Source organism: Pithys albifrons, chromosome 3 (assembly GCF_047495875.1).
Source record: "Pithys albifrons albifrons isolate INPA30051 chromosome 3, PitAlb_v1, whole genome shotgun sequence".
NCBI lineage: Eukaryota > Metazoa > Chordata > Aves > Passeriformes > Thamnophilidae > Pithys > Pithys albifrons.
This window is the reverse complement of record NC_092460.1, coordinates 45,813,566-45,826,229: the sequence shown is the minus strand read 5'-3', so window position 1 is coordinate 45,826,229 and position 12,664 is coordinate 45,813,566. Positions and strand designations below refer to the sequence as shown.

Here is a 12,664-nt window from a genome sequence, read left to right as displayed (position 1 = left end):
GAGCTCCTGTGTGCTTGTGTTGCTTCTGTTGAGCTCTTGGCAGGGTTTTGTGGTGTGGGTATGTTCTTGCTGGCTTCATACATTGTCACTGCTGATCAAAACCTCATCAAGAAAATATGCTGACTGCAAAGTGATGGAACATTCTGCTTCCCAGGACAAGTGCTTTAAATATTTTCTTTATAAAGTAGCAGAAAGAGAGAGTGAGAGTGTGTGTTTGTGTGTGTTTTCGCCATTACATGGATTGTCTTAGTCTGCTACTTCTGTTGTACGATTTTGCCTTCTTTTTTTTTTTCCTTAAACCTTTTTGTATCTCTGATTTGAAATGCAGAAAATGGTTGAAGATGCACAAGATAAAATTGGTTTGATAAAATCAAGCTGATGTACACATTTACCCACTGTGGGAATGTTAAATTAGTGTTTTACACAAACCCATACATATTTACAAATGAGTACAAACTGTGTTATAATCCTTGAAAACTCTTAAATATTCTACATTCAGGATAACTGAACATCAGCTTGGTGTCCTTCTTGTCAGCTTTTGTGAATAATTTATCTAATGCTTTTAAAACTGACATTATTTTCATATCTGACAGTTGTTTTTTGCTTTGAATATATTCTGCTCTAACCAGAAGCAGCAGCATTTGATGTAGATTCATTAATTTCAGGAGATGAAATGGGAATAGCTGTGATATACAGTAAATATAAAACTGTGTTTTTGTTCACTGTGATTGCTTTGAGCTGTTGAGTCAAACTCTTTGAGGAAAGAGGAATTGGTGGTATAATTTGTGCTGTTTTTTCTTCTTAACTTCCCAACTCAGTGATTCGTTTCTAGAAAATAATGATTTAAGACTTGACATCAGTGTAATATCTTTTTGTCAACACTCTGCTCTTCCCACAGGTATTGGTGAAGTCCCCACTACAACCCTCACAGCAATGATGGGAGCCTGTGCCAAAGAGAACTGTTCCACAAACATCCCAGTTATTAACCCAGGTGGGTACAGAAGTTCCCTCAGACTGATCATCACTTAGAACCAAGGGATCCTTGGCCATGCCCAAGGCCAGGTTGGATGGGGCTTGGAGCAACCTAGGCTAGTTAAAGTTGTTTCTGCCATGGCAAGGAGGTTGGAATGAGATAATCTTCAAAGTCCCTTCCAACCCAACCCATTCTGGGATTCTGTGATTTGTGTGTTACTCTTGCAGGGCCTTTTGCTGGTGTGAGGAGTGATGATCATTGCAGTAAGCCAGAAGTGCTCAACTCCTGCAAGCCTTGGAGCTGAGCTGGCAGCTTGCTGTTAATGGGAGTGCTTCCCACACCTGCTTTCCAAATGCACTGACATTAATTTTGTCATTAAAGAGCTTGCTGAATCATTATGCCTAAATGTGCAGGTTGCTTCTTGCCAGTGACTTAGCTCAGGAAAAAAACCTTGCTGCTTCTCTGCAGCATCCTCACCTGCACACCCTGAGCCACTGTTAGATCCATTTAGGGCCACAAAGGTTGATTTTCATGGCATAGCATGTACATCGGCAAGCCTTTGTGAATCCTTTCTGCATTCATCCAAGGCTGTAGTGTAGCCAGAAGACCTGGGAACCCAGACCCAAGGTCTGCCTCCCACTCTCACAGAATCATAGAATCGATTGGGTTGGAAGAGACCTCCAAGATCATCAAGTCCAACCCTTGGTCCAACCCCACTTTGATTACCAGATCATGGCACTCAGTGCCATGTCCAGTCTCACCTTAAAAACCTCCGGGGATGGGGAATCCACCCCCTCTCTGGGCAGCCCATTCCAATGCCTGAGCACTCTCTCTGGATATCCACTTCTTCCTGATATCCAACCTAAACCTCCCCTGGCAGAGCTTTAAGCCTGTGCCCTCTTGTCCTACTGTTGGTTGCCTGAGAGAAGAGACCAACCCCCACCTGGCTACAACATCCTTTCAGGGAGTTGTAGAGAGTGATAAGTTCTCATCATGTGGCACACTCTAGCTGTGGTGGTTGGTCCTTCACTACAGATACTCAGTTTGCTTTAATGTGTTGTGGCCTTTGCACTGAAGGTGTGTGCACAGTGGTTGGTCCACAGGCTTCAAACATTTATTGCCACACTTGTCTGTGGTTGCTGGGGGCTGAAACTGAGGACATAAATGGTCCCTTCCCACCCTGTGTGCCAGTACAACGCTGTTTCATAAGCTTTATTCTTCCACTACTAATTTTTGAGGTTTTAGGATCAAAGGCTTCAGGGAGAGGGCTGTAAAAATAGGCTTTTTCTCCCCAGCTGGTGTGTAAACAGGCCTCATAAACAACAGGAAAAGCTGTCTGACTAGACAGAGAAAACAGTCTAAGAGCTATTGGCAAAGCTGCTGCATTCAAAGAGTTATCAATCAGTCAAAAGAGACACAGTGTGGCTTTTGCCAAACTCTTTAAATGATAGAAATCTCACATTTCTTGTTGTTTGGGTACTGCTCCTTTGAAATCAAACCATAATGAGAGGAGGCTGTACAAGACATCTAAGGACACTGCCAGTTAATCTTGAAGAAATTTTCTTTATCCAGTAACATTAAAAACCCAACACTCTCCAAGAGGAGTTTTGCTCACCTTAGCCAGTTAATCACCTGTTCTAAAGGAAGTCTCATCTCCCTTGGAGTCTCCCACTCTTCAGTATAAAGACATTTCCATATCAGTTAAGCCTGGTGAAGTGCTTCATCACTTAAAGGAACTTAATTAACATCCTGCAGTACATGTCTCTTTGTGGTCTGTAACTCATACAAACCTGTGCTGGAAAGATGCAGAGGGACCTCTTTGTAAAAAGGGACATTTCCAAAGACTCATCCCACTCCCAACAATTCCCTCTACAGATCCACTCTTTTCTTTCAAATATGGGCACATTTGATGACTAGAGGGGCTTTTGAGCAGCAGGGGCAGAACTTATGCCCTTAGGATTACCTGGCTCCCCTGTTGAGAGCAATGCATGTCACTCCACATCTGGGAGTGGAAATAGAATAGAGAAATGAATGTCTGTACACTCCCCACAGCCTACATTGCTGCACTAAGAGGTTTCTGCCAACTTTGGGCTGTCTCCTGTGTAATTGTTTGGCAAAGATCTCACAGCCTGAGTTGCTCCTCTGGGTGCAGGGTGGGATGCTGACTCTGTGTTGCAAGATGTGCCAGTCAGGTGATGCATCTCTTGAAGCTTGGGCTTGCTCTGAATTTGCATCTCAGTGGACATGGAGAGTCATGTGGTAGGGTTATTGGGAGTTGCAGCTTCCACTTCTCAGCCCTGGTGTGTCCTCACTGTTCAGTAGGATCTGATCATCTGTTGTTTCCACCACCTGACCCTGGTCTTGTGAGCAGGGAAAATATTGTAGCTACCTAAAAGAAATGGAAGCTGTGGCTTTTATGAAGGCATTTCATTTGTGTTCTGCATGGTCATCTTCTCAAGCACAGATAGCGGCTCTGAAAATTGATGGAGGGTTGTTTGGAAGGAGGAAGTAGAGCAAGAATTGGTTTATATGATGAACATCACCATGCTAGTTAAAAAAAAAAATCCAGATATGTTAGGATAAAAGTGGTTTCTTATTTCAATCCTTTCAGTTTCAATATTTAAGCAGCTATTTTTAAATCTGGAATTACTACTAATGGTAGTAATGCCTTTAATGACCATATAGTTGAGCAGGAAGTCGATCCTGATGTCTGCTTTTGCTTTTGTTTTTGCTCTGAGTTCCTTAAATCAGGAGTTGTTTTTCATTTCATTTGCCTGCAGAGCAAAAGCAGTGGTGGCAAAAGCAGCAGATACCGGCACTGTTGTGCACATCCCAGTCGGGATACTGGCAGTATCCCACAGTTTGGGATCCCATGTTTTAAATCCAAATTACTTGTCTGTAATTGGAGTGCTTTCAGTCAATTTAATTTATCCAAGTCTATCTCAGTGTCCCAGATGTGGTAGTTTGGGCCTGTTAAATGTGTGTTTCAGTCAACTATCACAGCAGGATGTTGTTATTTATTAAATTACATTACAATGAGTGCATGAAGCAAATCAAGTGTGAATCGGTGTCTATCCCTGAAGAGAAAGGAAGGCAGGAGAAATGGCAGTCACAGCCCTGACCCTTCAGTGCAAACCAGCAGGACACATGGAACAACTCAAGCAGAGCCCTTCAAAGGGAGGCTGTTGATGCAGCCCCAGCATGGGAGTGAGTGCGTGGTGGGAGGAATTCTGGCCAATGCGGACAAAATCCCCGCAGGGACTGGTGTTCCAGCCCAGCTCCTCTGCACGTTCAACCATCTCCTGCACAATAGTACCCTCTGTGGCTCAGCCAAAACCACGCAGCAGCTCTGCAGCAGAGATAAGAATAGAATCCAAGTTTTCAAGCTGAGGTCAGGCAGAGCCTTTCATTTAATGTATATCAGACATGGAAAGATCATGGACAGATTTACTCATCTGAAAACCAGCCCCTCCTGTAGGGTTTGAAATGCTGACATGACTTGGCTTGTACAGGGGTAGGTAGAGGAGTGATTTCACAGGAAGACAATCCTTTCACAAATGTGCTTCTAATTCTGTGTTTCTGTTGCTTCTCATCTCTGTGTTTTTAGTGACACCAGCAAGGAAAAGGGGTGGTGCTCCCATGGATAGGGATGGCAGCTCTGGGTCAGGAACAACACTGGTGGGAGCACTGCTTGTGATTTTCTCCATCTCTCTTCAGGCTAATTGTGCCTGATGTACATCAGTGTGTCACCAGCAGTGATGTTCACATGGGTAGGGATGATCTAGCTGAGGATTATGAAAGGCAGATGTGCATTGCAGTTGCTTCCTGCAACAAAGAATTGTGGCTTTGCTTGATGAATGATGGGTTGCTGCTGGGAGTCCTAAAGCTGCTGCTCTCCTGTTTGCAGGTGAAGAGGAGGAGGATGGAATAGAAAGGACCTGTGACACCCTGCTCATGTGCATTGTGACCGTGTTAAACCAAGGCCTGAGGAATGGTGGTGGTGTGGGAGACGTGCTCAGAAAGCCTTCCAAAGATGTGAGTGTTTTGGCTGAGGAAATGCATTACTCCCTGTGCATCTCATGAATGCCAAAGTCAATTTTTGGAGGTTATAGACGGTATTTGTATCCAGTCTGGTCTCTTGTCACACAGTTGATTTATCCATGCAATTTTTAAATCCCAGATGGAATATTTAATGGGAAGAGCTAAGCTTGGTGTGATGATGATACTTGAAGAAAGGAACTCTAGGTAGTTGTTTATCCCTTCTGGAAAACTGGAGCTTATCATAACCTTCAAGCACTGCTAATAACTCAGCCCTGGTGAGGCACATCTGGAGTGCTGTGTCCAGTCCTGGCTCCTCAGGACAAGAGGGACATGGAGGTCCTGGAGCGGGTCCAGTGGAGATGCTGAAGGGACTGGAGCATCTCCCTTAGGAGGAAAGGCTGAGGGAGCTGGGGCTGTTCAGCCTCCAGAAGAGACACTGAGAGGGGACCTCCCCCATGTCTGTCAGTGCCTGCTGGGAGGGGGCAGAGCATGGACCAGGCTCTGCTGGGGGGTGCCCAGCAATGGCACAAGAGGAACGGGCAGGAACTGATGCCCAGGAAGTTCCACCTGGACATGAGGAAGAACTTCTTTGCTGTGCAGTGACTGAGCACTGAGCAGATTGCCCAGAGAGGGTGTGGAGTCTCCCTCACTGGGGATATTCCAGACCCATCTGGACACAACCCTGTGCCATGTGCTCTGGGATGGCCCTCCTGGAGCTGGGAGATGGCACCAGATGCCTCACTGTGATCCCTCCCAACCTGACCCATTCTGGGATTCTGTGAAGTATTGCTAGAGATTGCTCTTCTATTACACTAAGAATTACAAATGCAAGCTTTTGAAATTGATTGATATATAAATTTATATTAAGACTCTCCACAGAGATACATAATGTGTATTTTTAGCTTATATTCCATGGCACCTGCCCTGGAATAGGTCCTGTTGTTTACTTGCACTCAACTAACATGAACATCAAAACAGAATTTTGTGTATCATGACATATGTCCTCTTCCATAAGTTTCCTCAAAAATCCAGTTCATTTAAGGACTTCCCTTAATATTTAGGTGGCTGTACATGTTTTTATTTAGGTTCAAAAAGAACATCACAAATAAAGGCAATGTAGCAGCACTTTGCTTGATGAGCCACACCATAACACAAGGATGTGTTATAAATACATTCACAAGTGGGATCTCAGCAGAGCTTGCAAGAGTCCAGAGACAAATAACTTGGATCTGGATGGAAGAGCTGCTTCTGCTGATAGTAGGAGTCTAGGTCCTACCTCATAGACTGGGAGGTTCTAGGGAACCAAAGTTTATCCCCGGAAAGTCTGTAAACACTTGGACTTTGAAAATTACCCTTTCCACTTAGCAGCTATTTAAGGGTAATTACATTAAAGCACTTCCCAAAGGGTAATCCTGTTATCTCAGTGAATGTGTGGGAAACAGAAATTTGGTGACTTCCAAGTCAGTGTCATGGGGAAGAAAAGGACTTTGGTTTTCTGCCTCTGTACACACGGGTAGTCCCTCTCTGTTTCTGTGAGTAAGGCTAGCAAAATTTGGCATGTGAAAAGGAAGATTTGCATTGCTTGAGCTAATGTGAAAATGTTGTTTAATATATTAGAGCTCTGCTATTTTTATATCTTATTGCAACCTTATTATTGCAGGAGCCCCTGTTTGCTGCACGAGTTGTTTATGATCTTCTGTTTTATTTCATTGTCATCATTATTGTTCTAAACCTGATCTTTGGAGTCATCATTGATACATTTGCTGATCTCAGGAGTGAAAAGCAGAAAAAGGAGGAGATACTAAAGACAACCTGTTTCATCTGTGGTGGGTGTTACTGATCTATTGAGATACTTGATGAGGAAAGGAGTGAAAATGAACTATTTATCAATAAATAAAGTGTGAACCTAAGGGGGGGTTGTCATCTACAAAGAAGTCTGTAAAAATGTTTGGTCCAAATTTATTCCCTCTCAGTGGGAAAAAGTTCTGGTTTATGAATCAAAAGCTGGCTTTGCTAAGAGGTGGCTTCACAGTCTCCACCCAGAATGTGAGGGAGAAGAGCTGTGTCTCACACCTGCATCATCCCCACAAATGGAGGTGGGGCAGCTGCTGACTGTATTTCACTGAGCGTGGTGCAGATGAAAGTACAGCTTGCTATTTCACAGCACACTGCATTCCAGAAGGGTAACAACAGCAAAATCTGCCTGCTTCAGAAGGTGATATGAAACAGGGAATAGGAAGAATTCCATGAAAATCAGCTTCACAAAACCCATGGAGAAATCACACTTACTTTGAAGGGCACTCACAAAGAAGGGCGGACCTTCACTCCCTCAGGGGACCTCAGAAATACCTGCTCCTTTCTAGGCTGGTGTGTCTGTGGTTGTACTGACAGGGATGAATGTTGTGCAGAGCATGGCATCTTTAGTGTCTTTAGCACAACATCGTTGTGGAAGCCTCCACAAGAGATCCAGGGAGGAAAGTGGTAACATGGAGGCAAACCTGGTGGTGAATCCTGTCCTTCCTCACTGTCTCATTCTTCACAGATTTGACCTGTGACAGGCAAAACCCAAAAAATTTCTTATGACTACAGATCTGTAAAGACTGTGTAACTTCAAAGCTGTAGAAACTCACCCTCTCTGCCAGGCTTAAGCACACCAACAATCCCAGCCCAGCTTTGAGTGGGACTGTTCATATGCTTGATGCTAAACCTGTGCATAAATCTTTGGAGGATCAGGACCTGGATTTCACGCTGTGTATCCATCTAGAAAAAGTCAGGGCCAACTCTTGTAAAGCACTTTATAGCCCTCAGCGTAGAAGGCACTGTAAAACTGTAATATATTTATTATATTGTTGTTGTTATTAAGAGGAAATATCACAAAAGAGAATAAATGCTGTGTTGAAAGACTTCTGTCAGGAATGCCTTCTGGCCTGGTATTTGTTTCCTGGTGGTTACAGTTTGCAGTTATAGCTTTTAAATTAAGATCCTTCAAATTTATGATCCTTTAAATTAAGTTCCTTTCTCTAACATATTTAACAGATTTTTTACATTGAAATTTATTTTTTGCCTTTATGTTTGTGTCTTTTTTGCAGGACTGGAGAGAGACAAATTTGATAACAAGACCGTTTCGTTTGAGGAGCACATAAAGTCAGAACACAACATGTGGCATTATCTGTACTTTATAGTCCTTGTCAAAGTTAAAGATCCCACTGAATACACTGGCCCAGAGAGCTACGTGGCACAAATGATTGTGGTAAGTCAATTTGGGCATGTGCTTTATGCAACTGAGAGATGCTCCTTGCAGCTGGAGCAGAGAGCATCTTTCTTCTTCCCCTCTCTCTGAACAATGGGAGGCATCGATCCGTATTTTTAAAGAGCTTTTCACGTGTCTCAGTCTGCGACAGAGCCCGTTCTTACACATAATGGAAAGGATGAAGGCGCAGGCCACAGTCTGCAGTCTGGCCATGCTCTCATGCTCTGTGGGTTCTGCTGCCTCATTAGCCAAACCCGGGGCAGGAGATGCAGCACAACATCTGCTGCTGCTCCGGCTTTGTCCAGTATCCCTGGGCTGCTGGCCAGAAAAATAACATCTCCTGCTGAACAGCAAAGCACAGGGTCAGTGTTGAGGGCTAGTGCTTTTCTCCTATGACTGCTCAGAACAAGCTATTGAAAAGACCAAGAAGAGCAGCTGCAGGGATTTGAAGAGCTACAGAAACTGCCTCTTGAAGCAGGGAGAGTATGACTTGGACTCAGAGAGAGAAATGTGATGACACTGGGGCAGAGAGATGTTCGATTACGTTTTGTTTCCAGCCTGCTCCCCAAGAGGGTTCATTCTGGTGAGTGAGAGGGATGGAGCATCAAGGCTGCCTGGCTTGGGGCTTCATTTTTGAGGAATTTTTCCCGCCTGCTGGAATCTTCTGGTGCAGTTTTCTTCCTGTGGACTTGCTGGCAGGTGTTGCAGTGCTTAGGGCCTGTGCCAGGGTCTGTGGTTGCAGAGCTGGCATCTGTCTGGATCCCAGAGGAGGGTGTAACAAACGCACATCAGGCTTTGCTGTTCATGCATCTCTGGAGCCACATTTCTTGTCGGGAGCATCTGCCCTGTTATCCCTTTGACTGGACATACTATCCAGCCTCATTATTGAGATGCTGGGTGCCCTTTTAGTCCTCAGTGTAGCCAAGGGGAAGATTCTTCTCCTTTAACTTCAGCTGTCTTCAAGGCAGGCGCCTGCTTTCGATCGATCCCAGCTTGCTGCCTCGTCAGCACAGAGAGCTGGTTATTTGTCCTGCCTTCACACGGGTGTCTGGGAGAGCTGGGGTGACTCACCTTCCTCGCTCCTTTGAGAGGTTGGTTTAGATAAGATGCCTAATTGGGATCTGGCTAAAATTAGAGGAGTTGACTCCCAAGTGCTGTACAGGCTTACAGTGAGTTTGCCTTGACAAACTCACAGGAGGGGAACAGCTCATGTTCAGACAGGAGCATGTGCTTGACTGCTTGGAGCTTCTGTAAGGCTGTTAGCCCTACCTGGGAAGGTGGCAGGTGATGGGAATTCAGTGCTCAGGTACACAGGGACAGCCTGTGTCCATCAGTTTTGAACCATCAATCTCATTGCCCAGCTCAGCAGCCAATAATGCATCTACACCTGCAGTGTGATGGGCGAGACAGAAAACCTAAAACAAAACTTAAACCCAACCCTTTTAGCCTCTGTTGCATTACAAGAAGTTATCCACAGTTGCAAGTTGTCCTGTTATACATGACCATATTTTAGCTTATCTCAGAAATGCACTTTAATTTGTGGAATCAATTACATCTCCAGACTCTGGGGCTTGTCTCATTTGTTTAGTCCTTCTCTAATCCTCTTCCTCTCCTTGCTATGTTTGTATGATTTTAAACTTTGTGGTATGTATGTTAAGTATTAATGTTTAATCATGCATTAATAGTCATAGTAAGTGTATTCATCCTGTGGCAGCAGTGGTTTGACTTTTCTGATGTAACTCACTGATGTATTTTACTTTTATATTAACGGTGGGAACTCCTGTTTGAATAGCTAAAATATTAACAGAAAAACACCAAAAACTCAAGCATTGAACTGATTTCTCAAAACCCCTGTTCCTCTGTGGCAGAGCGATGATGTAATCCAGATTTTGGGATTATTAACCCTCTGAAGGAAGACTTTTCCCATGGGTATTATAAAGTTAAAGGTTATTCTATATGATGGGAGAGGTATATATGGACCTAGTAGTGTAAAGTTTATGTGGAGTGGAAGTAGGAATGGAGGAGTGGGGGGAAAAGAAGAGAGAGAACTGTTTGAACAACCTACAAGTGTCTGGTGTGGGATTAGTAATTGTATTTTTGTGTAGTTTAAATTCCCAATGCAAAATCTAGGAAAGCTGTGCTGCAGAAATACCAGTGCTGCACAGCAGGAGCAATTGGAACAAAATAGACAAAAAAGGACACTATTTTTAGAGCCAGAGAGTTTACTGTATAAAACCTGGTACAAGGGATACTAAGAAAATAATCTGGCTGGAAGAGTGAAGTGTGATATTCCAGTGGAAGAAGAGATTTAGAGATACAGCTTTGCTTAGGAGCAAAAGTAGAGTCAAAAGGAAAACTCTCAGAGGTGGTTTTGCAGCTCTTTGTTGTGTTTCAAACACAGAAAGGTAGTGATGAAATTACATGACAGGCATGTGAGATGTACTACATTCCATGCAGAAATGAAGCCTGAGTGTGGGGTTTGTCCTGAAGACAGAGGGAGAAGCTAATTCAGACTTTGTGGCAGACTGGAAGCTGAGTGACCATTCTTGTAAGCTGGGAGAGGAGACCAAGCCCCTCGTAAGAGACCAAGTTGTGGTTAGGATCTGATAGAAAAGAGCAGACTTCAAATTAACCTTTCTCAAGGGGCTTGCCAGTGAAACTGACTCATTACTGAATAAGGCTTATGGGATTGCAAGAAATATTTATAAATATAAGCTTGTTGGAATAACAGGGAAGTGTCAGAACCTCTTTGAAGGGGACCAGAGTGAGATTTTATTTTTCACAATGTACCAGAATATGGCTGGAAACCCCCTGTGATTCATACTCCTGGAAAAGCTCTCTTAACTCTGTTAGTTTTTGTTATGCTTAGGAATGCCTTCTGTGGCTGCTTCTGTAGCTTTAATGGATCAAACCTCAAGTCTGTGTTTTCACAGCCAGAATACTTAGAGAGAATTTCTACCCAAATCAAATCTTCAACGCTCAGATCTATCCTTAAATACAGGATTTTGGAGCATGTTGCTGTAACCTCTTTAATAGAAAAGAGAGTTAAGCTCCAAGTATCATCCTCACTACCCCTACAACTGTTGTTAGGAACCAACTATTATTTGCACTTCTCTTCTACTGTCTCACAAAGTCTTGCAAATGAATGATTATCAGTATTAACTAAGCACCAGAGAAAGCATCTTTTCTCAGTCAGAAGCCAAAACCATGACTGTCCTCTTTATGACTCTCAGTCTTTTCTGTGAATCATTTGTCCAGCAAACAGTGAAGCATCTGCTTTGGAGGCTGGCTGATAGCATAACTCGGTAAAAGTAGGGATACTGTGGTTTTCTTCTTTTGGAATATTATTTGAAAGGCTGGGTGCCAAAATGGCAGGGAGTTACTTATACATCACAGTTCACTTCTCCGGTTTTCCAGTTGAAGAAGGGAATGAAACATGTAGGAGATGCTGCACACACCCCTCACTCAAAGGCAATATTTTTGCAGGTTCCCAAGTTTGCATTTCTGTCCAAGGGTGGTTTGTTTTGAGGCATTCCCATCATCTTGCAAATCTCTGGCCTCCAAAGGCCTTGGGGCAGAGGGCTGCTTTTCCTGTCTGCCTCTGGACTGTGGACATTGTCTGCAAACTCCTCGTGTTCCCTGGGATTTTGGTTTTCCCAGCAGCTCTGTATTTGCCTCACTGCTCTGAGCAGGGACAGAAGTAGCCAAGAGCTGTTCAGCTTTCATAAAGAAAGGTATTAATTTTTCTTCTTCTTTCTTTTTAGAAAGAAAGCAGCAAGCATAAAATGTGTTGTAAAGCAACACACAGTTTATACACCTCAAGCTTTTCAGGCAGTTCCTTTATGGAGTTGTTATGGGAGTAAAGCACTCCAGTTCTTCCAGTCATGCCCATTTTTCTTGCACACTATCTTCTATCAGTTATCACGTGAAATATCAATGAATATCAAATCAGGGCAGTAGGCTTTGTTATTTGTTTGTTCTCCAGGCGTTTTTTATGAAGTCAGACAGGTATTATACATTATCCAAAAGGACAGAAACCTTGAAAAGCTGACTACATGCCTTGCATTTGCACTGAGAACTTGCATGTTGAATTTTCATTCCTGCAGATAAAATTCCTGCTTGTCTGACCCATTTGGGGCCAGAAATACCATCCCTACCAAACCCAGAGATGCACACAACCTGTATGAGACCGATACAGCAATCTTTGAATGGTCCTTGTGTCTGTCAGAGGAGACAGTTTAATGCCATAACCAGAACAATGCAGGTTAATGTCCAAATTTTTGGGCTTCACTTTTGAGAGGTGTCATTTGTACACACAGATTTCATCTCAGCTTTGGTGGCTGTAAATAGGTATATGAAGGTAAAAAAATGTAGATGATTAGCTACTGAATTTTTTGCAG

General features: G+C 43.5%; 1 protein-coding gene across 3 annotated transcripts in view; it reads left to right on the top strand.

Moving 5' to 3' along the window:
- ITPR2 (inositol 1,4,5-trisphosphate receptor type 2) overlaps window positions 1–12,664 on the top strand; it is a 243,975-nt gene that overhangs the window by 208,226 nt on the left and 23,085 nt on the right. For all 3 annotated transcript variants that reach the window (XM_071551613.1, XM_071551611.1, XM_071551614.1), the window contains 4 exons: window positions 899–991; window positions 4,881–5,008; window positions 6,675–6,840; window positions 8,104–8,264. In XM_071551613.1, the coding sequence (XP_071407714.1) occupies window positions 899–991; window positions 4,881–5,008; window positions 6,675–6,840; window positions 8,104–8,264 (548 nt within the window). The remainder of the gene's footprint in view (window positions 1–898; window positions 992–4,880; window positions 5,009–6,674; window positions 6,841–8,103; window positions 8,265–12,664) is intronic.